Below are 27733 nucleotides of genomic sequence, written 5' to 3'. Positions count from 1 at the left end.
TGGTGACAAGCTACAATTTGCCTGGGAGAGAAGAGAGGAGAAAGCCCTTTTGGGGAGAGAAAGTCACCTACCTCCCTGTGAGCCAGTGGAAGGGGCAGGAAGGGAGCTCCCCTTAAAACTAAGTTTTCCAAGTCCAGATATGGTCTTTGGGCACCTCTAGTCAGTACGTTTCTGAGTAGGAGGGACTGGCCGAGTTGTTTTTCAGGAAGATATTGGAGGTGGTGAGGAGGAGGTATGGAGGGTGGAATGACCCGAGGTGAGGCCAGTGGAGGCAAACCTTGCCATATTCCCAAAGGGAGAACAGAGAGGCAGAAGGGGAGGAAAGAAAAAGGAGCGTTTTAGATGACTTGGAGCTAAATTTTGTGTGGCTAGTCAGTGAAAAGGACGAGAGCCGGCTGAAGCCAACACTTGGGCAGAAGTGTTATTTTTCTGAGATTTGTGTGTGTTTTCAATAGTGAGTTCAGCAGAGAGAATGTGCATGCATTGGGATCCGTCATCATCTTTGCACAGAGCCCAGATTCCACTACTATGTCGCCCCAAGCCCCTGGGGCAAGCAGGGTGATGAGAACTTGCACTCTGGTGCCTTGACCGTCGAGGTGAAAAGAGCATCCTGCGAGGAGTCAACTCGCAGGAGCCCCAGGTTGGGTCCTTTCCCAGGAAGGCCGCCTGGGCAGACTCGCGGGTCCCGCCCCAGGTCCCGCCCTGGCTCCGACCAGAGCATCAGGTGGGGCCTAGGGCACGGGAGTGCGAGGCTGAGGCGGTCTCTCCTGGACCTGACCGGCGGCAAGTAGCCTGTCGACACTCTGCTCGGTGGTCCCAGCGCATTTGCAGCCTCGGACGGGGTGGAGGCGGCTTGGTCGGGGATACCCCTAAGGCGCACGCAGCACCCCACTGTCCTCACCATGGAACTGGTTTCCTAGCGCGCGGGGGCCCAGCCACAACCACCCCGGCTCGGCCCCAGCCTCCCAGAGACACGCGCACCGGCCCCTGGCCCCCCAGGCACTGCCCTCCCGGACCCCCAACTCGCGGACTACAAGTCCCAGCAGCCCTCGCAGCTTGCACCTCCCGCCTCGCCGCGGAGACCCCCGGCCGTCCAAGTGGGGCTCGGGCTGCGCTCGTGGCGGGGCCGGGAGGGGAGGCCGGTCCCGCGGGCGGGGGCGGGGGCGGCTCCGCGACTTCTCCCGCCGCCGCCGCCAAGGGGAGTTTCCAGGAAGTGGCCATATTGGATCCATTCAGCCGCAGCCGCCCGGGCGGAGCGCGTCCCGCAGCCGGCTGGTCCCCGTCGCGGCCCGGGTGCTCGCCCCGGCCCGCCCGCCCGGTGCGGAGCTAGCCATGGCGGCCACTGACCTGGAGCGCTTCTCGGTGAGGGCCCTGCCGGGCCGCGGCGCGCGCGAGAGGCGCGGGGCGCTGGGAAGGGGCCGCCCTGCAGCTGGCGGGGGGCGCCGGGCGGGCTGTCAGCTCGGGGACACCCGAACGAGCTCTTCGAGAAGCTAGCGCGGGGTCCCGGGGCGTCGGGAGGGGGCGTCCACTTTGGGCGCACGAGAGACAGACCCCCTTCGCGGGAAGGAGCAAATAAATACCTGCCTGGTTCGGACCAGGTGCGAGGACAGACTGGGGGCCCAGGAGCCGCGGAGGCCGGGGAGGGGGGGCGGGGGGGCATCCAGGATCCTCCGGACCCCCACATCTCCCGGGGTATTTCTGAACTGATGGGGGGGGGGGGGAGATTCCTAGCCGCGCAGGTGCTGTTGGATGGGCACAGACTGTGAAGATGAAACCCCAAAGGATCCTAGGGAGTCTTTCAAATGAGTTGCAGACTTGGATCCCGAAGACCTTGGGCCTTCTTTGCCTTCCCCTCCACTCCTCTCCCATCCCCACTCCCCGCCTAAGCGCTCAGATCCCGGGTGCGATTCCAGGCAGGTCCCACCTCAGTGGTCTGGTCTGAGGCAGCCATTCCCCCAGGAACCAGCGATTCTGGATACAGCCCAGTGGATGTTTGTTTGGGCCCCAGTCGGAATGCGTTCTGCAGGGCTCTCGGTTCGGGTGGTCCCTGCAGGGGTCTCTATAGGGCTGAGCCCACCAATAGCCAACTTTCTAAAGGTGTTTATAATTCACCTGGGGGAGGGGAGCCTTTTGGGGATTGTGTCTGCCTGTCCTCTGGTGTCTGAGGCTGGATCTGGGTGTGTCTGAGAGGCTGGGCTGTGACAGTGAAGGAAGCTGTGTCCTCTTGCCAGCATGTGAGGCCCTGGTCGGCGGGAAGGGGGAGGGAGGGCCCAGAGCTGTTGGGGGGGAGGGGGAAATGTTGACTATGTGACCGATAAGGAATTGGTTCTGGGGCTAAATAAGGGAGTCAGGACTTATGTAATTAATGCTATAAATACTGTCATCTGAATTAGTGTATGTAAATTTTCCCTTTAATCTGAAAATACATTTGTTGGTCTACTTTGGAAATATGCATAACTGAAGCAGGAGCTCTTAGTTTCATAATTCTAGACTGAGGTGTTTTATTCCCGTTGAGGAAGGGGCGCTGTGTCAGTTAAGTAAGTTTAAATACAGGAGGAGTGGAATCAGAGGTTTACCTCACCCCTGCACTATAAATTGGAATTTATGTACCCAAGGAGGGCAGTCTCTGAATCCTAAGAGACCTGCTGATGAGATGGAGGCCAAGAGATCTGGCAGTGTTTGTGCATCTGTGCATGTGTGTCTGTGTACATTTTCTGTGTCCAGCTGACCAGAAAGTTATGTCTGAGTCTTGTCTGTGGTCAGAGGTTACCCTAACAGTTGGTCTTGCTGGTGGGAGCGGTATGCAGTGTAACTAGAATCAGACTGTCTGATATGAATCTTAGGCTACTACTTATTGGCCATGTGACCTTGAGAAAATTATTTAACCCCTCAGTGTTCTCATCTATATAATGGGATGAAAATATTACCTTCCTCCTCGGGTTATTGGGCAGATTCAGCAAGAGAATCCTGGTGAAGTACGTAGAGCAAGGTCTGGCATGTGATAAGGACATAATAAATGTCACATGATACCTAGTGTCCATGTGGAGGTAGAAACTGGTCCTCTGTATAGGAAGGCAGCAGAAAATGAGTTTGCTCCATTCCATGGTCCCCTCCCTAGGGCTCCTGTCACTGCACACCCAGAGATTGTCCTCAGAATTGAGCTGAGGGAGTTGATTGCACTTCCAGGAGGTGGAATGGAAAAGGCCTTTCCCTCAGATTCCCATTCTGGCATTTCTGTGAGGATTTCGGGTATTATCTCCATGGTGGGCCAAGGCACAGAGACAGGACTGACTCATGTATGTATGGCTGTCCAGGAGCCTTGGTGACTATGTCAGGTTAAGCTGGCTGGGTGGACGCCTTCCACACCCTCCATGCTCTGAGCCGGCAGCCTCCTGGGAGGACTTGTATGGGGTTGAATTTGGGTGGAGACCTTGGGTGGGGTTTGGCCTGAATTTCAGAGTCTGGACTCCATTCTGCTCTCCTGGCTTGTTATCCTGGGAAAATCATTTCTTTCTCTATCTTGCTATAAAATGGACCCAACCATACTAATATTCTTCAAAGAGTTTGTGTAAGGTTAATTGCAGTCTGTGGCATGTTTGGAGATCTGTTTAGATGTCTCCCAGCCTCAGGGTTGATTTTGGTGTTAAGCATTGACCATGAGGCTATGATTTGATTGAGCTTTGGCAGGTCTACACTGCCTCCCAGCCCCCACCCCAGGCTGGCTTGGTGGTCAGCCCAGCCCTGGAGGGCCTGGGAACTGTCCCGTTCTGGAGCTTAGATGAGCATACGGAGTTTGTACTTCAAGGTCATTATGTGCTGGGTTCCTATTGCCCACATAGCATGATATAAACAGGATCAGTAGCCTTTACATCTTGTCTAGCCCTGCTCAATCCTAGGTCAACCACGGGGTTAGGGTTGACATCTCCTGGGCGTGTATGTCTGGGACAGCGCTCTGGGGAGTTTCTGTTGCCTCTTGCTGTCCTTGAGCAGTCCAACTCCTGTCCACTCTTGTTCTGCTCCTCCTCCTTCCTAGGTCCCAGACTCCTTAATGGGTTCCAGACTTTCCTGCACCCATGGCCATCTCCTGTGTTCCTTCTGTCAGAATCTCATGTCGCAGGGCTGAAACTCCAAGGCAAGGGAGGCTGGGGGAATGCGGAGCTATGAGGGGGAGAGGGAAGAAGCGTGAGCATGGCAGCCTCATGCCTGGCATTCCTCCCAGCCAGTCATCCCCCCCAACCCCCCCCCCCCCGCCATCTCTGCTTTATCCCCAGCACCATCTGTCACTTCCGTTGTCACCCCTGTAATCTTGACACTTCTCCAAGAAGCAGGCTATCCAAGGAGTGCCTCTTCCCTCCCTGAATCAAAAGCTGGTGGGAAGGGGTGTGGGAGGCAACCCTCTCACGCAGTAGGGCTCTTTCATGGACTGGTATCTCCCTGTCCTGTAAAAATGGCCAGGAACCTCCTTGCTGAGCCATTCTGAGAGAGAAATGAGAGCACAGCAAGGAATGTCTGCGAAGCTCTCAGTGCCCTGGTGGTGTCGAGAGATCATCAGTGAACACCACCTGCAAGGCTGCAGCTCTGTCCCACCACCCTCATGGGCAGCGGGCCTTGCTATGGATGTCAACTCTAGGAAGGTCTGCCTGGGGTCTTGTTTGGAATGGGTCAGAGCAGGGAGGCTGGTGGGAAGGCACTGGTGATGCAAGGGAGCACATGATAAGGGACTGACTAAGCTCGGAACAGAAAAGGTGGCAAGAAGGAGCCTAATTATAGTGCCAACAAGATGAGAAAATGGATGGAGGCCCTGACCCAGGGCCTGACTTTTGTGAAAAGCTTTGGGTGGCATAGAGGGCTCTGGATGTTTTGTGCCCATCAGGTTGTTGATACCAGCAGCCTGTGGTTGGGTGAGGATGGCAGTCTCTGGCCATTGGCAAGTTTGGACCTGAGACCCAATCCCAGCACCCAAGTAACCCTTGAGATGACAGAGAAGGTAAAGCCCTCTGAATTTGGGGCCCTAAGATGGGTTAGGTGGAGGTGCGTACTGGGGCATTAACTACCATGAATGTCTCTGTGGCTCGGGTCCAGCTACTGGAAGAGAGCAACTGCAGGATGACAGAGCAAAGGGCCTGAGGGCTAACTGGCCTCCGTGTGTCCCCTGCAGCCTCTGCAGCCTTCCTGCCCCTGTGCTTCCAACACGGGTCTTGAGATCCCCAGGCATGGCTCGCAAGGCTCAAACTTTGCCAGACAACCCAATGTGAAGCTGTGTAGGTCAGGAGGGAGACACAGGCACATGGGGAAAGGATATTTTCTAAGGGCAGTTTGCCATCATGATAGAGCTGGAGTGTTCTTTGCTGGGACCATCTGTATCCTCAGGACTCACATGAGGAACCATGGTTGGGAAGAGGTGGTGGAGAATAGGGCAAGGGACATCTTGGCTGTAACTTCACTTTTTTTTTTTAAGATATCTGATTTTATTTATTTATTTATTTTTAATCTGTTTTGTTTTGTTTTGTTTTGTTTGAGAGAGGGAGAGCATGAGCAGGGGAGGGGCAGAGAGAGGGAGAGAGAGAATCCCAAGCAGGCTCCACACTATCAGCATGGAGCCTGATGTGGGACTCGATCTCATGAATGATGAGATCATGACTTGAACCAAAATCAAGAGTCAGATGCTTAGCCCACTGAGTCACCCAGGCACTACCCTGTAACTTCACTTTAATTGCCCTGGGTGGTCTTGAGGCAATTAGATATTCTCGTCCTTAGAGCACATGGCTTCCAGGCAATTCTTGGCCCCTATGCTGGAGGACACATTAGAGGGATAGAACCAGGGGAGGAGGGAATTAGGGTCTATTTCAGATCATAGTTTCAAACTATTCTTTGAGGGACCTCCTAGGTCTGGGCTCCCTGGGGCCTGGGGTTCAGAAGGACCATTGGGTATGGACTCAAGTCCACTTTCCAGACCTGGTTGTGGGGCCAGGGTGCAAGCCTGATACTTAACCTGGTGCTGGCGTGAATGGAGCAAGTGACAGACAATTATAATACAGCAGCCCTGAGTATTCACTGGCCATTGTTGGTGCCCTTGCATTTCTCTGCCCCTTCCCATCACCGGGATCCATCCTGGGATTGGAGAGGGGGAGGGTCATGTTTGCTGTCCCCATTCCCCCTTCTAAGGGTGGGGTCTCATTCACTTGGGAACATAGTCTGTTTCCTTCCAGTGATGTCCAGATCAGTTATGGCTTCCCAACTGCAAAGCAGTGGGAGCTGTTGCTGGAGTCCCTGAGCCAAATGGGACAGTATGAACTCATGAGTTTCCAGTAGCTTCTGAGGCCCAGAGTGTCTCTCCTATCTGCTCCATGGTGGGATGGACCCCTCCTTCTCAGATAGCACAACACAGTCTAAGCAGGTATGTGTCCTAGGCTTGGAGCGAGCTGGTTGGGCCCAGAAGTTGGTAACTTCTTATGGCTTCTTGGAAATCTGATTTTGTCATGAGAAGTATGCAACAAATTATCCCATATTACTAAGCAGTGGCCCTGGCTTTCTATTTGCATGAAGAGGGAGGAAAGTGCCTGTTAGTGAGACAGGGAAGGTGAGAGAATGGAGTATAGGGGTGGCTTTAGGCTCCTGGGAGTAGTTTTGCACCCAAAGTCCCTTCACTTCCCAGGATGCAGGAGGGGGTGACTGGCCTTTTGAGAGTGATGGTGGCCTCCTCCTGGGGCCTACCTACCTTGGTGCTGTTATTGCCACCGTGCTGCTTGGTCTATGCTCATGTCTTCTCCCAGGTTTTTTTTCTTTTTAAATGTTTATTTATTTTGAGAGAGAGAATGCATGAGCAGGGAGGGGCAGAGGTGAAGAGAGAGAAAGAGAGAGAGAGAGAGAGAGAGAAAGAGAGAGAGAATCCCAAGCAGTCTCCACACTCAGCACAGAGCCTGATGTGGGGCTTGATCCCATGACCCGGGGATCATGACCTGAGCTGAAATTAAGAGTCAGTCTTAATGACTGACTGAGCCACCCAGGCACCTCTCCTCCCCAGGTTTTTTTTGCTGTGTTAGGAGAGAGATGCTTTTGTTCCTAGGTATTCCCTTGATTGTGGATAGGTGTATCTTGCCTCTATCCTTCCCTTCTGGCCCAGGATAGCAACATTCCTACCCCCTGCCCTCCTGCACACATCCCTTTGGTTATTTCCCGTAACCTTTGACCTGGGCTTAGAGGCTTGCTGTGGAATCCTGGGATGTGAGCCTAAGCCTTTCCTGGGAAAATTCCTAGGATTCCTCTCAGACTCAAGGACAGTTGTGCTATGACCACGGGTTCTGGCCAGCAGCCTCTGCTCTGGCTATTTAAGGCCCAGGCTGCTTAGAGTAGCTAGAGCTGTGGATTGGATAGTCTGTGCCAGGAACATGGGTGGGGAAGGCTCCCAGTGGTGCAATGACTCGTGGGTCCATTGCTCAACAATTAATAGGGCTTCCCTAGGGCTGGAGCTCTCCTGGCAAGTGGGCTTCCTGTTTGCCTAGCAGGGTGCTTAGGCCAGTGGGTTCTAGGCCTAGGAGCCTGCGGGAGAAAACTGTACGAAGACCGAGGCACCAGAGAACTCTGTGGAAGGCCTAGGATGGGGAGCTCTTCTTTGTCCAGGATTCAGGAGTCAGGTGCACTTCCAGTGGGCTACCGTTTCTCTTCCCATCCCAAAGACCAGCCTAGTTTGGGAGGTTTGATCTCAGGGTTCTTTATCTACTCACAGCTTCTTTGGCTCTGTTGGTTCACACATTCAGCAGATTTCCAATTTCTTCTGGATAAAATCCTGTTTTTGTGTGGGCAAGCCATCAGACATGGTTTCTCCCCCAAACCCACCTCTCTTCATGGTGAAAGAAGTATCTCCTTTTGGCTGGCATTTAGGGCTGCTCCAGAAAGCTCGGAGCGAGCGTTTCCTGGTCAGGAAGATGACGTCCTAGTTATCCACTGGGCTGTATAACAAAATGCCATTCTCTACTTTGTTCTGGATGGTCGGGCATGGAGGAATGCAGCCGGCCTGAGCAGTTATTATTTTGGTTGTTGTCTTTGATGTGCCAAAGAAATGATGACACAGAAGCCTGGGGCCTGGCTCAGGAGCCAAAAGCTTGTTAGTGATTAGAGAGGGGATAATGGTCCTGTGGAGTTTCCCATTGTGTATGTAGGGCTCAGAGCTGCCAACTCTGTTCTGGAGCTTTGAGGATAGTTGGAGCCCCCTGAGCCAGCAGGCCAGGGAGGTGAGTTGTCCAGCCGAAGGCCCCTCCGGCGGAGCTCTCTCCTGCGGAGCTCTCTCCTGCTGGTCTCCGTGCCCCAAGAATGGAGACACGAGTGTGTTGTCCTTCTACCTCACTCTCCTACCAGACACGGCGTTGCAGACTGTCAGGCCACGGACCAGGTACACCCCTCAGACAGGTTGTGTTGGGCCTCGGTGGTGTGCTCAGTTTGTGTTGGTTGCCAACCTTTCAGAATTAGGGCGTTGCACGTAAAAATCTAGATTTGTGGATTCTCTGGAAAAATCGTTAAGATTTGGCAGCACTGGGCCTGCGTTCCCACAGTTGGCTGGAGTTGCAGAACCACGGCCATTGTGGACTGAGCACAGGCTCTGCAGTTCCCTGGCGCTCCTAACCTCTCCCTGAGGGACCCCACACTCAGCCAAGTCAGCAGGTCTTTCAGCCAGCAGGCCACGGAGTGATGTGGCTAGAAGCGTGGGTTTTGCAGTCATACTGTCTCCGTGCAGATCCTGGCTTCACCCTCCTGAGCACTGTGGTCATGGGCAAATGACTTCATCTCTTGGAGCCTCCATTGTCTCATCTGTCTGATGGAGGTGATATTACAGCCTACCTCATAGGGCTGATGTGTGGGCCAGATGACATTCAGAGTCATACATGGTAAGCTCTTGACAACTGTTAGTGCCATTGTTGTTGTTATTCCTGTACTTTTTCCTCTTCACTCATTTACATTACCTGCCTGGCCTCTGTAGCCCTTTGAGTTTAAACTGCGTCAGATTGAGCCCCTGAGGTCTGGGATCTGGTGTCCTCATTTTTTCCTTGGCAGCCATCCCAGGGCCTGGCACACCTGGCAGGCAGGACTGGCGCGTGTGTGCTGAGTGACTGAATGAAGGAGTCCAGGGGCCTTGTAAGAATAGGGGAGGTAGTGTAGTACGGTGGTTTAGGGCAAGGGCTTGGCTACTCTCAAATCCTGGCTCTGCTCCGACTTGTTTTCTGGTGTCTGTGCACCTCAGTTTCCTTACCTGTAAAATGGGAATTATAGTGGTGTCAGGCACACAGGGTGGGGAAGGGCTGTGTAGGAGACCGTAAACCATTTGGCTTAGTTCACACAGGGTGGTCCTCAGTGAGGTGTTGTGTCATCATTTGGCATTCATTCATTCCTTTGGTTGTAAACACTGAGACGTTTTACTTTCTACACTTTTTCCTTCCCTTCCTTACGCTCCTTGCTTTCTCTCTGTTCCTTTGCATTCCGAGTCTCACTTTGGAAACCCTAGCAGTCAAGATGTCCTCATTTGCAAGGACTGGATGGACCCACTCAACTAGCTGAAGCAGTAAAGGGGAGATATGGCGGGGGGCAAAGGGAAAAGCTCAGAGGTAGAGCAGAGACTGGCTTTCTGTTTTTTGTGACTTTCTTGGTGCTGCTGTCCTCTGAGTGGGCTTTAGTGTTATTCCAGCCCCCCTAATGGTTATAAGATGATAATAAAGGTTCATCCTGGGTCACCTGATTGTAACGTAGCCAGTCATGGGATCATGCTGATGATTGGCTCAGGACTATTAGGACCTACCTTTAGAGTTGGAGCTGAGGTCTTAGCTGCAAATTGCAGGGCATTTGTAGGGTCATCAGGCAGCCATTGGGAGATCTGCAATTTCTTTCTAATGTGTATTAACTGAGACATGCTGATGATGCTTTGGGGGCTGCTGGCTCCTCCTAGGCTGGGTCAGCAAAGACACCTGGTCCAGGCACTTGGTAGTGAGCAGCACACCTTGGATCACATGTTGTTGATTACACATATAGGATCAGAGAGGCTAGCATTAGTGAGAGTCACACTTCGGTAGAGTCAGGAAGTCAGATCTGTCTCCTGAGAAGGGGGAACAGCAATCTGCCCTCCTCAGGACCAGAGGCCACTCCTCTGTGTGTATGCATGTGTGTGTGCACACATGTCCTAGAGATCAATAGTCCCATGGTCCCTGAGGCTCTTGAGCAGGCATTGATTGCCTCAGCCCTGTGGTCCCTGGAGTGACAGAGTGCAACCTGGACAGCAATCTGGGGATGAGCACCTCCCTGTACTCCACACACTTCTCCAGAGGGAGCAGTGTTGTGTGACTGAAGGCAGCCAGGGCCAGGTGAGTGAGGATAGGTGGACTTCTGCAAGAGCCCCCATCCGAGTGCTGCTCTGAGCCTTTGAAGCCTGGAACTGTGAGGAAGTGGGGGAAATGCAGAACCAGGATGGCCTCTGTCTCTGTGCAAGGACTCTGTGGCCGAGTGTGCGCGCGCGTGTGGTTCCCAGACACAGCTGACGGGATGGGTTTTGGCGGCAGGCTACAGGATGTTGGATTGCGTCCTGATTGTGTCACCCTTGGAAGAAGAGGATGAATAAACACATAGCCTTCTCTGCAAGCACAGCACGCCTTAAATTTTGGAGATTTTCTGTTTCGCCTGCAAAGAGAAATGCTCTAGACTCCCTGTTCTGTCCCCCATTTGATCCTTAAGCTGCCACGAGCAGGTGGAACCGAGACTAAATAATGAAGCTCTGTGTGAGGTGGGCAGATGCCCCTGATGCCACAGCAGTTGAAGACAGTGTTCAGTAGTTTATAAATGGCAGCATTGTCTAGCATGTTGGGCATCGTGGTGGGAGGGTGGGAAGAGCAGAAAGCCTGACCTCCCCCCGCCTGCAGCCAACCTCAGGGAGCTTATGGAAGAATTGGAGAACCGGGATGCATAAAGAAAGGACGACTAATAGTGCATGGAAATGGGGTCACAGCCAAGTGAGGGGTCTGGAATGTAGGTGTATAGAGCCAGGACAGAGCAGGTGCCGGGGAAAAGGGAGAGTGAGTTCTGGAGTCCTGAGAAGCGGACTCTGTTAGGAGAACAAATTCAGAGGTAACCTGGCCGAGCCTGTGAGGAAGGCCTCAGACCGTGAGGGCCTAGGATGCCATGTGTGTGGGGTTTGGACCTGACCCAGCACATTCTATGCTCCATTAACTGTTTCTGATGTGGGCACCAGTGAGAGGAAGCTCCCTTTGGGGCCTCTTTGTTGGTTTATGTTTGCAGCCCTGGGGGCAACCTGGGCTTGAGTGGGGAGGTTGTGACACGATTCCCTGGCGACAGGGGATATGGAGAAAGGGTCAGCTGTAAGAGCAGAGGCTCTGCACAGAGAGCGTTATCAGAGAGCAGATTTAGGGGTAACCCCGACTTGTTTGAGGAGATAGTACCACTGCCCAGAGGGTCCATGTGGAGTCTAGGCTGCCATGGCACACACTTGGCTGTCATTGATAAAAGGCTAAAGTGACTAAGCAGGGGTGGGGATGCGGGGGGAACATTATTAGTCAAGGAGAGAGGGTGGAGTTTGTGTGCCAGGGGCTCTGGTGGGGAGGAAAGAATGGTTGGAGGGGTTCAGGCTAAGTCAACAGGCTGCAGCTATGAAGAAGTCAGAATGTGCTCAGGTGCTGAGGATATCACTCTGCAGGAGGATAGGCACCCAGTGTATCCACTGTTTGGTAGCCACACACTGTCTACTGAGCAGTAGCTCCTAGGGCTGCCTCCATTTGGGCCTGTTTCCTCCCCTCTGGAGCTGTGGGCAGGATGGCAGGATGGTACTCACACTCACTGCCCTTCCCCGTCTTTGCTCTTTCTAATGGGCAGTCAGGGCAGAGGGGCTCAAGAATGGAGGAGACGTGTTTCTGCCCAACTTGGAGCTGTTTGGTGCCAGCGCCCTAAGAGGGCCAAACCAGGGAAGGCTGAGCCTGGGAACCTTCCTTCGGAGGACAGCATTTTATCCCCATTCCCAGGGAAGCAGAGAAACTATCCGCACAAATTGGAGTCTGACTTTGACCCTCTGCTTCGGGTCCTGCTGGTTTCTTTTTATAGTGCTGTGGGCCAGCTCCAGTGGCCCTAGCTCACTCGGGACCTGCTGCCTGCCTCTCTCCTGAGGCCAGACCTCCATATTCTCATCCAGAATCCTTTGTCTAAACAACCAGGGCTGGAATGGGTGTGGGAGGGTGGTATGAGCCAGAGCCTGGAAATCCCTAGAGAACACTGCTGAGGCAGGAGGGATGAAGCCTCAGTCACAATGCCTCAGACACTAGCCCTGAGACCCAGTGGTGGGTATGAGGGAGCACCAGCCCCTTTAGCAGGGCCCATTTGTGCACTCCATGCTTGGGTATATGACGAACAAGGGGGGCACATGGAGGATTGTGAGCCCAGCCCAATGAGGGAGGGCCCCCTGATGGAGAACAGGTGTGAGGGGGTCAGACCAGGCCTGCCTCTGCTTGAATCCTGCTTCAGTAGGAGTGTCTGTGAGGTCTGAGAGGGGGCTACAGGAACATACACACCCTCCAACCTTGGCCTCTTGAAATCTTTATTTAAGATGGGAGAACCATTTGGGGCCTCTTCCTGGGCAGGAGGACTGGTGAACCCTCAGGGATGGCAGCCAGGATAGATGGTTCTCTGGGCCATCTGTGCCAGGAGATGCCCCAGGCCCAGGTATCACTTGCCAGCCCAGGTAGAGAAGAGCCATGGGTGAAAGCCCTTTTCTAGGACAGGATCGGGGGCCCTGAGGCACATTGGGCTTCCTGTGTGGAAACTCGTCCTGGAGTTGGAGCTCTGGCAGACTCACACTGTGTCCTGAGATTTGCTGAGAATTCTGGCAAGGGCAGGGGTGGTGCATGTCACTGGGGTTTAGCCTCTCCCCACGTGGCCCCTCTTCCCCGGTGGGCTCACTGCTTTGCCCTATTTCTCTCTTGGCAGAATGCAGAGCCAGAGCCCCGGAGCCTCTCCCTTGGTGGCCACGTGGGCTTTGATAGCCTCCCGGACCAGCTCGTCAGCAAGTCAGTCACACAGGGCTTCAGCTTTAATATCCTCTGCGTGGGTACGTGTCATAGTCTGGCCAGGGGGCAGCCTCAGACAGGGGATGGAGCTCTGTGCCCTGTCCACTTGTTGAGCTACAAGGGACCTCCTAGGCAGAGAGACACTTTGAGGGTCATGGCAAGGCACTGATTGGTGTCTCTGCCAGGGTCAAGGACAGATATTGGGGGCCTGACTCCAGTTGCCTCGAAGAGTGAACAAGATCAGGGCTGTGAAAGTGCTTTGTAAACTGAGAGTGTTTATCACAGAGGTTTAGATTGTGTGTTTATTTTTAAAACATTCACTCTTGTTCCTACTGTGTATTAAGAACACTATGGTAAACAAGACTGTCCTATTATAATACCATGCGAGAGCTCTGGCACGCATCTGAACAAATACAGCCCCAAACAGGGAGGCTCTGGGAGGTTCCATGGGTCTCAAGGCCAACGGTACAAAGAGCTCTGCCACACCTTCCGCAGGTGCCTAAGCCCTGGCATCTGCTGGGCTGTGGGTGCCCCTCGGGAAGCAGCCTGTCCTGAACCAGATAAAGCTAGCTGGAACAGGAGGCCACTGATGGCTTTAGACCCTGGCTCATGACCAGCCCCAGCCCAGGAACAATGGTGTGCAGAGCAGGTGATGGGTCCCATTGAAGCTAGCAGAGGCTAATGTCCAGTGGATCCCACAGCTGCCTGGCTCTGCCTCTTCCCCACACCCTGAGGAAACATTTCTCACATCCCACATAGCCATGGCTTATGTCCAAGTCAGCCTTTTGGCTTTTTCTTCCACACGTTTTTGAGGCCACCAAGAAGGGGTGGCTCCTCGGGATGGGACAGCGAGGGATGGAGTTGGAGGCCTACCCCTCTCTTCTGTGTGGAGGCTGAGGTGCCCAAGCCCCACCCATCCTAGCCAGCAGCCAGGGACAGTCCTGTTTCTAAACTTCGACATCTCCTCCATTCCTTGCTCCCCAGGGGAGACTGGCATTGGCAAGTCCACGCTCATGAACACACTCTTCAACACGACCTTCGAGACCGAGGAAGCCAGTCATCATGAGGAGTGTGTGCGCCTGCGGCCCCAGACCTACGACCTCCAAGAGAGCAACGTGCACCTCAAGCTGACCATCGTGGATGCTGTGGGCTTTGGGGATCAGATCAATAAGGATGAGAGGCAAGAGGCGGGAAGGGCGGCCCCGCCTACTCTCATCCCCGCCCCCCTCCCCCCATGGTGGGCTCGGTTCTAACGCTCTGCCCAAGCACCCTTAATTCCTAGCTGCTCCCACACTAATTGGCAAGCCCTCCACTCTATGGGGGGCCAGAGGAGGGCCTCTTGGGGAACACCTGAGGTCCCAAGGACCCCTTTGGAGGTTAGGAGACAGGGTCAGCCACCTGTACCCAGACAGGGAACCCCAGACTGAAGCCGCTTGTCCCTACAGAGAGCAGGTTGGGGGCAGCCCGCGCCCTGTGGCTCAGTGCCTGCCTCAGGAGTGATGGAGCTGTCTCTAGTTACAGGCCCATAGTTGACTACATCGATGCGCAGTTTGAAAACTACCTGCAGGAGGAGCTGAAGATCCGCCGCTCACTCTTCGACTACCACGACACGAGGGTCCACGTCTGCCTCTACTTTATCACGCCCACTGGGCACTCCCTCAAGTCCCTGGATCTGGTGACCATGAAGAAACTAGACAGCAAGGTACACACCCTGCCCCCCAAACTTGTTCCATGGGCTTCATGGTCCTCCACTGAGTTGGGGGCTACAGTGTGACTGTCTACTGTGGTCCTCAGGGGCTCTGCTGCTTAGGGGCCTGCAGATAGCTCTTGGGCTTGGTCCTGTTTTCTCTTGCCTTTTCCCTACTGCTCCAGTGGGCCCTCATCACTCTGGGTTCTTTCTGTAGAGCTCTGTCTCCTTAGTCTGGTCCTGAGCCCCTTCCTTCTAGCTGAATTATTTCTTATTTAAAAACCAAAGCTGGGTTTGCCCAGAGGACTAGTTTTTAGGGCTAGATGGTGGTTTGAGGGAAGCAGGGCTGTAAGAAGCCCCATAGTCAATTGGTACCACCCATTAGAAAGGCCCTAGGTGGCTGGGTTCAGGCTGGGGCTGCCCATGGGAGCAGCTCCATGTCTCTGACCTTCTGCCTTTCTGCCTGGGGATGTGGCCTGGGCAGGGCTGTCCACAGTCAGGGAGAACTAACCTGCTGCCCCTCACCCCTCATCCTGGCAGGTGAACATTATTCCCATCATTGCCAAGGCTGACACCATCTCCAAGAGTGAGCTCCACAAGTTCAAGATCAAGATCATGGGCGAGCTGGTCAGCAATGGGGTTCAGATCTACCAGTTTCCCACTGATGATGAGGCTGTTGCCGAGATTAACGCAGTCATGAACGTGAGCATTGGGCACTGGCCTCAGGGCCAGAGGGGGCTTGGAGCCAGCATAGATCTGTGGCAGCCCCAGAGACTCTGGCTCCCCCAGGATTCCCCAGGATTTTCAGGATTCGGGAAAGACGGGTGGGTGGGCATCTGGAAGCCAGCCAGTCCTACATCCTATGGCCAGGAGATGGGAGGAATTGGGTATTGGGCTGGTGCTGGGCCTTTCCCATGCTTAAGTTTCACAAGATAAGGATGCAGGGCAGGAACTGAAACCTGTAGGAGTAAGCAGGTAAGATGCCAGAGCTTGGGAACATGGAGGAAAGCCAGGCTTGCAGGTCCTGTGAGGGAGCTTCTAATGGCCCCTAGGGAGCCCAAGGTCTGAAAGAACCCCTCAAATGTGAGGAAGATGGGGGTGCAGGTTCAGCCCGGTCTCCTATTTGGAGGCCTTAGGATACTTCTCCAAAAGAGAGCCAGGAAGCAAGCATCTGGCCACGCCTTGTTCAGGTGTGGCATCCCTTCCCTGGGGTCCAGGATAGTGAGGGAGGGTCTGTCCATTAGTCTGTCCACCCAGTGCTCACTCATACTTGGGCTCCTTTCCAGGCGCACTTGCCCTTCGCTGTGGTAGGCAGCACTGAGGAGGTGAAGGTGGGGAACAAGCTGGTCCGAGCACGGCAGTACCCATGGGGAGTGGTGCAGGGTAAGTGACTAGAGGGAGCACATCCCCAGGTGGTGGGCCTAAACTCAATCTCCTGGTCTGTGTCCTCCCTTTGACTGTCCAGTGCCTGTGCTGCCAATGGAGTCGGCCTGGAACACTTGACTGCTGTTCCTGTGTCCTTTCCTCCCTGTGCCCACCTGTGTGTGTGTTCACCTGATACCCCACGGGCCCTGTGCTTTCAGTGGAGAATGAGAACCACTGTGACTTTGTGAAGCTCCGGGAGATGTTGATCAGAGTGAACATGGAGGACCTCCGAGAACAGACCCACAGTCGGCACTACGAGCTGTACCGGCGCTGCAAGCTGGAGGAGATGGGCTTCCAGGACAGCGATGGTGACAGCCAGCCCTTCAGGTGACATCCTGCGTGGGGTGTGAGCCCATCTCCACAGCCACGGCCAGACTTGCCATGCTGGCAGCTGTGCCTGGTGGGGGTGGGGGGGTGTCTCATGAGCCAGGGGGAGGGGCGTGGGGACCCTGGCACCCCCACACCCCTCCTTTGCCCAAGTGATCCCCTTTCTCCGGCTCTGCCCCATCCCATCCCGCTGCAATCCCACCCTTGGCCTCTTGTCTGTGCGTCTCCACAGTCTGCAGGAGACTTACGAGGCCAAGCGCAAGGAGTTCCTGAGTGAGCTGCAGAGGAAGGAGGAAGAGATGAGGCAGATGTTCGTCAACAAAGTGAAGGAGACAGAGCTGGAGCTGAAGGAGAAGGAGAGGGAGGTACGTGTGGGCTCCAGGTCTGGGAGAGGCCAGGTGAGGGAGGGCGGGGCCTGGCCAGGCTCACAGGAAGCCCCTGTTCCTCCTCTGCTCCCAGCTGCATGAGAAGTTTGAGCACCTCAAGCGGGTCCACCAGGAGGAGAAGCGCAAGGTGGAGGAGAAGCGCAGGGAGCTGGAGGAGGAGACTAGCGCCTTCAACCGCAGGAAGGCCGCGGTGGAGGCCCTGCAGTCCCAGGCCTTGCACGCCACCTCGCAGCAGCCTCTGAGGAAGGACAAGGACAAGAAGAAGTAGGTGGTGGGCCTCCTGCCCACGCTGGCTCTTGCTCCCTCCTGGGCACCCACTCTGTCCTACTCTTGGCTCCTTGAGTCTACTTTGGTTCTCGCCCATGCTCTGCCTAGTCACCATTTGGCTCTCAGTCCCACCCGCTTTCCCACTTCATTTTTGCCCTCCTTTCTTTTCTTCTCACTGGTGAGCTTGATATCTCAGGATACTGGGTATTTGTGCATGCTCTGTCTTGCACAGGTAACCCCTTGTTACCCTCCCCCCCCCACCCCGATTCTCTATTCCTCTCTCTCTCTCTGTCTCTCTCTTTCCTGGCTCTGTCTCAGGCTCTGTCTGTTTCTTTCTTCCTGTCCCCCTCTCTCTTTCTCTCTCTCTCTCTCTCTCTCTCTCCCCCTCCTGCTGCCCCCTCAGAACTGGGATGGTGAAGCCCGGGCCACACAGGCCTAAAAGGGTATAGAGGTCTCAGGGAAGGTCTTTCAAGCCCAGAGAGGGGCAGGACCCGTGAATGTCCGCATTTCCAGATTCCAGAATCTCCTGTGGTTTTTGCTTGGGCAGTGTGGTGCATCCCCCTCAGTCTCTACAGTGGATGTGGGACCTGCATTGGTTGGCAGGTGGATGCTTGAGCCCAGGCAGCACTGGCCCCCGGGCACTCTGCTCACTGCCTGGTGGAAGGAAGGACACCAGCTCCCTGAAGGGGCTCTGGGAGTCCTGCTCCAGAGAGGAGCTGCCCTTCAAGTAGAAGTTAGAGTTGGAAGAGAGAGGAGGACAGGAGGCTTCCAGCCTCCCGCAGTGCAGTGAACCTCTTGGCCAGGTGGGGGCAACTCCGAGTCATTTCTTCTCAGCCTTTTTCAAAGCCTCTTTCCATACTCTCAGCCAGAGTCCAGATGCCCTGGTTCCTAGGGGGTCTCCCTCCTCCACACTACTTCATTCAGTGTCCCGTACCTCATCATGCTGTGGGATCTCGTCCATCCCTGCTTCTCCCTGCCCCTGGCCTGGGTCAGATACCATCTTTCGCTTGTCAGCTGAGGAACTAAGCAGATGATTCCATTTTTGTCCTCATTCTCGAGTTTCTTGGACACTCATGTCTCCTAGGAATGTTTGGGAATGTGTGTGTTCAAGCCCTTCTTTCCCTGGTGGCAGTGGAGGCTTGTGGTTAAGGCCATGCAGTGGGTAGCCAGCCGTGGCTCTGGGATGCTGCTTGTGGCATCAGCACTCTCCCCGCCCCTAGTATTGCCATTCCCTAACACACATACACCCATGCACACAGTCTTACTCTCACTCCAGCCCTGTCACATGCACAGACTCAGGCACTTGTCATCCAACACACACAGCCCCCAGGGCACATAAGCACAGAGACATCCGAGGAAAAAAAACTTCTTGAGCTGCTCCCTGGGAGAGATGAGGGGGACAAAGCCAGGCATTTAGGAATGAATGCTAGTTCTTATTCCTAAGGCCTGTCCTCTGCTTTGGGACAGACCCTCCCCCTCCCTCCTTTCTATAGTCTCCCTCATCCTGCTTCCTGGTGTGTCCTACCCCATCTGCTGGCACTGTTGGCAGAGATAACCCCCTGCCTGTCCCCAGGGAGGACCCTAGCCCCACATTTCCCTCAACCATGTGAATTCGCTCTTTGCTTTGCGTTTGCTTCCAGCCCCAGCCCCATGTCCAGCTCTTGGCTTGGTGAGCCTTGGGGCTCTGTGAATTGGAATCTCTGTGGGTTTCAAGCTAGTGGCTAAGAATCCAGTTTCTCCTGGAAAGGGGTGTGTGGGTCTACGTCCCAGGTGTTGGCATCTAAAGAGACTGTGCCCTGCTCCCTGCCAGCTTGGTCTGGGCCATCTTGTTTCAGAAAAGACAGGCAGAATCTCCTAGGAGATAAACTATGGAGAAACTACTCAGACACTGAAGACATGGACGTGTGGCCAGGACAGGGCCAGGAGGTGGGGTGCAGGCTGGCTGCAAGGGCACCAGCACAGCTCTCGGGGTGAGAGTTCATCTGTGGTGTCGGGTCTCCCTGCCTTCCTAGTGTGGCCTGGGTCTGGCAAACAGGTCTTTTCTGCTTGCTGGACATGCCAGAAAGCTTCAGTCAGTTTGGCCTCCGGGAGAGACCTCTCCTCCCGTGCTGGCCTTGTGAGGTCAGGAGTTGGGTAGGTGAGGTGGCCTGGAGTGCCCCTTCCTCTTGTCCTGGTCAGGGGAATGGGGTATGTGAAGAGCGCTTTCGGGGTTGGGGGTGGTTTTTCATGACCACTGAGTTGGATTGCTTTGATTGGTTATACTTAGTCTTTAGATTTTAATCCATTTTTGCAAAATTACTTCCCAATCAGATCTTGACCCTCAGCCCGGAATGCCACAAACTAAAGCAAATTCTCTGCTTTGCTCGCCACAAATGCCAAACTGACTGCCCTTTCCCAGCAGCCAACTTGCTGTCTTTTGTTTCTGTTTGATTTGGTCGTCTGCGTATCTTTTAATGTGTCTGTTTTTGTTTTGTTTGTTTTATTTTTATTTTTCAGTTAACGCACGCACAGACTTACATGTCAAGAGCGGACTTTAGACTTTCATGTGTTAAGTTGCTTGAGTTACACCTTGTGACCCTTCTTCTCCCATAACATGGTGTGAGGATGGACTGGGAGCCGGTACAGACTCCAGTGTTTACAGCCTTGCTTTGTCCCCTACCCCCACCCCCAGGCTGCCCTGGGCCTGGTGGGCCACCCTCTCTATGCAAACACGTCAAAGCCATGAATGCTGGAATCCAAAACTGACAAGGTTTATTTTTTTCAGAGCCAGTGGCTGGTCTTCCATTTACAGTGTCACTATTCCTTGACGGAGCAGTTATGTGCCGCTCTAGCGAAGGCCCCAGCCGGCGATGCTCGGCCTAATTGTTCAGCGTCAAGATGGCAACTCATGCGGTGCCCTAGGTGTGGCCGCGTGGTCTGGTATACATGCTGCAAAATTCGCTCGATTCCCCCTCAGTTTAATTTTTCTAACCTAGAGCTTAATTTCAATAATAACTTTTAAGATACTTCTAAATTTTTATTTTGGCACAAGCGTAAAGACAAATAATATCCTCTCCCGTTATTTTCATAAGTAACCCAGATTCCCTCATTTTTTAAAAACTAAAAATATCTCTAAACCTTTCTTATGTATAAAGTATCCCTATAATATTTAGGGAGAGGTGGGTAATAAACATCCTGTGATGACAGTGTTTGGAATTTCTTTATGGATGAAAGTGGGACACGGAGGAGACCCCATGCAGTGTTTTAAATGTGGACGTAAATGGAACAGCAGCCCAAAGCCATTGTCTGTGTTCTCCACAGGTGCTACCCATACACAGGGACCACTCCACGTGTGTGTTAAGTGTTTGACTCCAACTAAGACCCCCCCCCCCCAAACCAATCCTGCATATTCCAAATGCAAAGAGTACTCTGCCGGGAAAAGGTCGTTTTTTTATCTCAAGGTCGTTGTTTTCTGTTTTCCTGGCCGACTCACAAGGCAAAGACACGAAGGTGTCTGATGTATGTGGACTATTTGAGAAAACACTACCAGCCAAGGAGCTTTCCCACCTCCACTGCGTTCTTCAGGGGATCATTGTCAGGAAGTACTGGCAGTATTGATTCTCCGATGTTCCTGTTGGTCTGCGAGCCACTGCGAGTATCAGGGCTGAGAATATGGTGTGATGAAATAGATAAAAATGAGTAGATGAAAGGATTTCATTTAATGTTGATGGAGCACTGTGCTAGATACAGTGTACTCAGAATAACACGCAGCCCTGCCCTCAGGCAGCTCACAGTCTAGTGCACTCCCTAGTCGGAAGCCTTGGGAAGTTGCGCTAATTTATTGTCGGATTGGTCGTTTGTTTTTCATGTCCTCTGTCCTCCTTCCCATTGCTGTTTCCCCCTTTCTGCCTTGGCCTGCTTTACTGATTTCCGGGACCAAGTCCTGGCTTCGTCCTGCCCTTCTGAGATGGGGCTCCATTCAGAGTGGGGAGGAGGGGCGAGCCGTGTGTGTGTCCCCAGAGGCACAGCAGGAAAAAGGCAGCCTTGTCCTCCTCACCAGGAGCAGAGAAGGTCTTACGGATGTCCGGAGTGCAACTGCTCGAAGTGTCATGCCGTGACCAGGGGTGGATCCAGATTGTAAGGGGCTTCAGTGTGGGCATTCAAAAGGCCAATCAGCGTATACCTAAGGCACATGTGGACTGTCGGTGGCTTGACTTTAGGGGGATTATATGTGTGAGAGTGTATTCATTTTGGCTGAGGCATGACCTGTAAGATCGCCTCTGTCAGCTAATGTATTTCTGAAGATGAGGCTCAGTGACCCAGAGGATTCCCTGGTTATATAAGAAACAGATTCCTGGTTCACGGGCCGATTTGGGGACTCTGGAGTGGACAGCTCCTGCCACCCATTCACCACAGCCTGTGGGCTGCAGCTCGAGCATACTGGAAGGTCGGAACTGTGGCTGGTTACCTTCCTATGGGTGCAGGGCTTCCCAGCATCTCTCGGGAGACCTGTCACTCTTAACACTTTCTGGGGTCTGAGCTGCTTCCACAGGTACCATCAGCTCTAGTGAGCCTTGCCACCCTTCTCTCCCTGGGCTATTTGTGTTTGTAAGTTTATCATCTTCAGCTGAGACCAAATTAATCCTTGATGCACAAAATGAGCTTAAAACGTGCCGTTATTTAACAAGCTACCCTGTCCGGGATGTGACCCTTGTAGTCAGGATCTGATTTGCCTCTCCTTTTCAGAATCATCTTTTAGCATTATTAGGACTGTCAGTGGGGTCATGCTGGCATTTATGATCATGTCTCTCATGAGTTACGTTGGTTTTGGGTAGAATCATGTAATTTATTGTCCAAACTGAGACTTTTCAGAGTGAAAGCAGGTCCTGTTAATAATCATGCCAGATCAACAGGTGTAAGCTGGAACGGTCTCAGGCGAACCGGCATGAATGGTTACCCTGGTGATGGGTAACCCGAATGGAGGTGGTTTGTAATTGTGCAGACTGACTGCATATATGTTTCCATGTGTCTGTGTGTGGGTGCTCGTTAAGTGGGGCTCATATTACTGGATAAGAGGCCCAAGGGAAGTGTGGCTTGCTCGTCTGTTACGTTAACATGCTTTTCTAAAACTGCTTCACCTGTTAATTCATTTACTCCTTCATACATTGACTGTTTTTGTTCCTTTCCATTCACTTTGTACTCTTTTTTTTTTCCCCATTAAATTTTGCATTTATTTTGAGTTTTTGTGGTGTCTTTTTTGGGCAGTAGCTTTTCTGATTTAACATGTTTTCTAGCCTATTAATCTGCTACGACTGTGGTAAAACACAGCTTGTCTTTTCTGTGAACTTTGTGGGGTTGGCCAGCTTCTATAGGAGTTGTGTTTCAATAGTGACTCCTGCTGTGGGCATCTGTGAAAAGCTCTGGAATGGGTGTGGGATGGAGGAAAGAGTCATAGTTAGGAGAGAGCCTATGGTCCATCAATCTTCAGCGTGCGTGAGTGGGTGCAGGCCACCAGAGAAGGGAAGGGCTGCCTTTTAAGAGTTTACATCCTGGTGGAAGAGGCTTGACATGGGACAACTAACATCTGAGTTCTTATGGTGTGTCAGGCATTGTTCTGAATTGCATTACGTGCATTAATTCCTCTAATATTCATAATAATTCCAAGATCAGGTAATATTCCCCCCCCCCCCATTTTATAGGTAAGGCAGAGAGGTAAAGTAATTACCCAGAGTCACACAGCTAGTAACTGGTGGAGTTGAGATTTGATTATTGGTAGCCTGTACCCTTGATTCCTGAGCTACAGTTGCTACTTGGCAACCCAGTGGGATGATGGACTTATAGTGAAAATGTAGCCACAATTGAAGTGTGCAGTTTGACACACAAAAGTGTGGGTTGGTGGACCTGAGATGGTTTGGTAGAGGTGGGATGCCCTGGTAGGTGGATATTTGGCTGAGAAAGGGCAGACCAGTGCTGGAGGGAAGCATTGACAAGCTTGTGGATTCATTTGCAGAGGAGCTTTCTCTACTGGGCACTAGGTTCATCACTGGGAAGACCAAAACAAGGAGAGGGGGACTTAGGTCAGAGAGGTGACAGCACACCGGAGAGACTTGTGTGCAGACACCCCTAATGAACGTTCAGCTCAGCTCTCCTTGTGGGGAGTCAGCTAGCAGGGAAGCAAAGTCTTCACCGAGCTTTGAAGGACAAAGACCCTCCAGGAAACCAGAGGAGACAAAGGTGACATTGGTAGAGGGAACAGCATTGTACAGCTCGCTCACCCATCTGGGGGAAGTAATATTTGGACAAGTATTAAAAAGGCCCAGGATGCTCCCCTACTCTGTTCTCAGCCCATCTGCCCGTGTCTTCTCTCCTCTCCATTTTCTGCAGCTACAGTCCTTCACCAATCCCTCCCCTTCTGTAGACAGGGACAAAAGCAAGACAAATCGTGTCCATACTTCTCCCACCACAACAATCCCAATCTCTGATCTGAGGTGGGATAGGAGTTGCTTAAAAAGAGAGGGGGAGGGAGAGAGGGAGAGAGGGAGAGGGAGAGAGGGGGAGAGGGAGAGGGAGAGAGGGGGAGAGGGAGAGGGAGAGGGAGAGGGAGGAAGATGGGACCTGGAATCCCAAGGTGAGCCTCAACAGCCTAAAAACTTTTCTCAAACTCCCAAGTGGTACTTGGCAACGCAGAAGTTTGCTTTCTCAAAGAGCAATACTGTTTACTAAAGCAGGGCTGTCCCTTTTCTCAGTACAGGGTTCACACACAGGTCCACCTTCTCCTTTCTCTGAGAGATTAGCGTTGAGGACCCAGCTTCCACTCAGAGCTCCCTAGTTAAGAGGTCAAGACTTCCCTGCAGTTCTCCAAAGTCAGAGAGAGCCAGAGCTGGGGTGGGTGCTCAGCATGAGCCCGTACTCCCTGCTCCCCCTGCCCCCAGTCCTCACTCCCAGCGCAAGGAAGGGGGCAGGGGGCAGCTGTGGCCCTGGGAGGGGTTGCCGTGAGCAGCAGGATGTGCCTCAGCCTCTCCATTGGTGCTGGACTACAGACAGCTGTTGCTGGGACCCAGGAGGTGGTATTCTAAGTGTATGTGACTATCGAGTCTAAATGCTGGATATCCAATACATTTAAAATAAGATTCTGATGAGGTTGAAAGGAATTAAACTTTATTTTTACAGAAGCTCCACCAGGCAAATTTGTGTGGACAATAGGTAGAGATTCATACGCGCACTGTTATAGTCTACCTGGTCTGTGACCTCTCTGCATCTAGCAGCAGGTCGTATTCCTCACAGCTTAGCCTGTTTACAAAAAACTGCTCAGGGTGTCAAGACTTCAGAAATCACTGTGAAATGTGTGGTTCTGTCATTCGTATTCCCGACGCTGCTTACACAGCTCCAGGGGGCAGCTCTGCCTGCTGGACTCTCCTGCCCAGACAATGGCTCTGTAGTGTCCTGCTGTCCGAGAGACAGCTGGCTTCTCCTTCACGGCTGTGCCAGTCATCTCCTTCTAGCAGTGGCATGTTGGGAGCAGCCTCAGCCTCAGAACCTGTTCATCTCGACCTAAAGCTCTCAGAGCTGTGTTTCCCCATCAGGGGTCAGCTGCTGAGATCATTCTTTTTTTTTTTTTTTTTTTTTTCAACATTTATTTATTTTTGGGACAGAGAGAGACAGAGCATGAACGGGGGAGGGGCAGAGAGAGAGGGAGACACAGAATCGGAAACAGGCTCCAGGCTCCGAGCCATCAGCCCAGAGCCCGACGCGGGGCTCGAACTCACGGACCGCGAGATCGTGACCTGGCTGAAGTCGGACGCTTAACCGACTGCGCCACCCAGGCGCCCCTGAGATCATTCTTAAACATAAAATTCCTCTAAGGTAGTAAACTACTTTGCTTAAGAGTAACAAAGGACAAACATGTGTGAAGCTTGACCAAGTTACTGTACATTGAACAAAGCATACTTTATGATCCAGGTCTTATGAAGAGAAGACCTAAGTCAGGGCCAAGTCAGGGGACATTCATTTGGAGAAACGGTCCCATTTTTGCCATGATGGGCAAGGTCATTGGCACTTGAAGTGCTACACTTCCCAGAAGTCTGGGAAGCTGACAGAACCTGGCCAGCTCCGTAGGTGGAGCAGCACAAGCTGGTCAGTCAGAACCAGCCCGGCCCTTCGGTCCTGAGCAAGGCCCACTGCTGGCCTGACTCCACTTCCCTTAGGGGCACTACCAGTCCATGCTGGAGAAGAAGGGAAAACCAAGGTGCAGTATGACCATTCATTCATTCATGCTGGTCTCGGACCCATGGGAGAGAAGGGAGCAGGGTCTTGATCTGTCAGACCACCCTTCCCAACAGGGACCCCCGACCTGCCTTTTTTCTCCTTACTGCCTTCTCAAGACTCGAGAGCTTTTTCTCAGTTGCCTTCCAGTGCCTTCTTCCTTTATTGTTACAGGATCCATAAAGCCTAGAATTTAGAGGCGTCCCAGCAAGAAGGGGTTGCCATGATGCTCTAAAGGGTACTAGGATAGGGGCACAGAGGCTGGGAAGTGAAACAAAGTTGTCTGAGCAGGAAGAGGACTACAAACTTCTCAGGTGCTGCTTTACAAGTTCCTTGCAGTGGCTCAACTGCTCACTACTGACCTGTAATTAAAATAGAGTCATCCTTGAAACAGAACCATTTTACATTCCAAATAAAATAGTGAGTGCTTAAATGTTAGCACAGAGTAATTTCAGGAAGGCCCAACTGTTTGGCTCAAGAGCATTAACCCCACCATCTCAGGGACATCCACCTCCAACCTCAGTAAAACTGTCATTCATCTAACTATGCATTTCCATCTTACCCTGACCATACTCAGAGATTCCGATCCTTCAGTGCCTCCCTCATGGTACCCCAGTACCCGGTACCATACAGTCAGATAAAAGGTGAGGGGTCTGAGATTTACACGCTGCAATATTAAGCTCAGGGGTGCTTCCTCCTGAGCCGGGCACATGCCCCGGACTTCACCCCATCTTCTTGACAACAAGGGCTGCCACTGAGATAAAGCTCTTTTCACTGTCAAGAAACCCACCCAATTGGTCCAGTGAAGGGAACATGTACCCCATACTCATCCAGAGGGTATGCCAAGTGTACAGAGCCTAGGCCTTAGGTAGACTCTTCACAGAGTCATTGTGGCCAGAACATCTGGAGCCCACAGGGGCCAAGAAGGGCGATGTGTACCATTTTGGGGGCAGAGTGCATCAGCTCAAGGGGCAAAACTGAGAGCCTGGTCCAGGGCAAAGTTGATGTCTACCTGTGCTTTCTTTAGCAGATCAGATATAGGAGTACACCAGTCGGGCATGAGCCTCTCCAACTCTAAGGTGATGATGACCAAGGCCAGTGTGGAGCCCTTGAACTGCAGCAGCTGGTGGCCCGCCATACAGTGCTGCAGCTGCCTGGTCAGGGACGCGACGTGGAGGGAAGGATTCCTCTGAGGCAGCAGCTCCACCACGTGGGGCCAGCCCAGGACCACCAGGGCATGGAACTAGAGACCGTGGTTTTTAATGTTAGAACAGAAAACCCCATACCTTTCATATATCAATGACCAAAAGTGCAAACAAGTTAAATTTCCATCAGGGAGCATCTGATGTTGCCCAACCCCCTCCATTCCCATCCATGGCCCCATAAGGGACTTGAAGCTTAATATTCATTCTGTGGCCAAGCTGAGCTTCAACCTTGGAGAGAAAAGACAATCTGCTTCCTGGGATGGTCATTAAGAGCTTAAAGTACCTAGATGACAATGTTTCAGTTCTGAAAAACAGAAGCATACTATTCAAGATTAAGATGGCAGAAAAGTTACTTGTATCTGTATACTGCAACTTGGCAACAATGGCCAGTTTTCAGAATGAAACAGCCCTTAGTGATTTAATCTTCATGCTTCCTAACCGACCAAAACCCCATACATTTCCCATTGCATAATTTTGCCTTACTAACGGAATCATTCCTTAAGAATGACCATCATTCCCCAACTCAAAAAATACCAACTAATACAATATTTTTTAAGTGCCAGATCAATATGGTCTAAAGCCTCAATAAGGATCGTGTGTAGGTGAATAAAGACAGCTAAGTGAATGTGTGTAAAGTGTAGCACAGGTAGACAGCTTTTTATGTACAGTATTCATAGAATGGAAAGTTAAATATTTTTGCAGTGTGTATTTAAAGAGAAACTCACCACAACAGTGCCGTCAAAAAAATCTTTATAATCTATTGTCTTTTAGAAGCGGGGGTCTGGTGGAACTGTGTTGGATTTAAGATCTCCATTTTCCCTCTTACGGGTGTCATGAGCCCTGTGGGTCACCTCACTGTGGTATGTGTAAGGACGTGTGCACGCCTGTGCTTTGCCATCCTATGTTGTGAACAGCTGTTCCAAAGGCACACACGAGTCTAGGGCAGACTCTGCAAACTCCTCGTATTTACTATGGTCAAGAAGTCCAGCGGTATCCCAGTATAGAGGTCCCAGTGCAGTCTGTCCAAAATAGCCAGCTCCACCCTCAGCAGCTCGCCCGGGGTATAGCCAGAGCCATAGTGCTTTATGAAGTCTTTTATGCGTGGAATTAACTGTAAAAAGAAAATAAAGAGGCCAAAGCCCTGTA

General features: G+C 52.5%; 1 protein-coding gene across 11 annotated transcripts; it reads left to right on the top strand.

The window, feature by feature from the left end:
• The first annotated feature begins 1066 nt into the window (after positions 1 to 1066).
• SEPTIN8 (septin 8) lies at positions 1067 to 27733 on the top strand. Of its 11 annotated transcripts, none has more exons than XM_043587547.1 (10): positions 1067 to 1362; positions 12970 to 13090; positions 14034 to 14229; positions 14565 to 14751; positions 15277 to 15438; positions 16023 to 16119; positions 16320 to 16488; positions 16721 to 16853; positions 16948 to 17138; positions 19638 to 20326. In XM_043587547.1, exons 1-10 carry the CDS (start codon positions 1333 to 1335, stop codon positions 19639 to 19641), a joined length of 1290 nt encoding a protein of 429 aa, XP_043443482.1. In that variant the 5' UTR covers positions 1067 to 1332; the 3' UTR covers positions 19642 to 20326. The 11 variants fall into 11 exon arrangements, with proteins under 11 accessions (XP_043443482.1, XP_043443492.1, XP_043443471.1 ...); XM_043587557.1 differs by having other exon boundaries at positions 1102 to 1362; positions 14571 to 14751; XM_043587536.1 differs by lacking the exon at positions 19638 to 20326 and adding an exon at positions 26410 to 27733 and having other exon boundaries at positions 1224 to 1362; positions 14571 to 14751.

The sequence above is a fragment of the Prionailurus bengalensis genome, chromosome A1, assembly GCF_016509475.1.
Source record: "Prionailurus bengalensis isolate Pbe53 chromosome A1, Fcat_Pben_1.1_paternal_pri, whole genome shotgun sequence".
NCBI classification, from domain to species: domain Eukaryota; kingdom Metazoa; phylum Chordata; class Mammalia; order Carnivora; family Felidae; genus Prionailurus; species Prionailurus bengalensis.
This window is presented reverse-complemented; position numbering and strand designations above follow the sequence as displayed.

What these genes read in the sequence shown, in the direction of transcription:
- SEPTIN8 (XM_043587474.1), top strand. Translation starts at nt 3,195, where the DNA reads ATGGAAAAGGCCTTTCCCTCAGATTCCCATTCTGGCATTTCTGTGAGG. An exon ending in TGAAGAAACTAGACAGCAAG is followed by an intron (nt 14,752 to 15,276) that starts GTACACACCCTG and finishes TCATCCTGGCAG; the next exon opens with GTGAACATTATTCCCATCAT. An exon ending in AAGGACAAGGACAAGAAGAA is followed by an intron (nt 17,139 to 26,409) that starts GTAGGTGGTGGG and finishes TGCTTTCTTTAG; the next exon opens with CAGATCAGATATAGGAGTAC.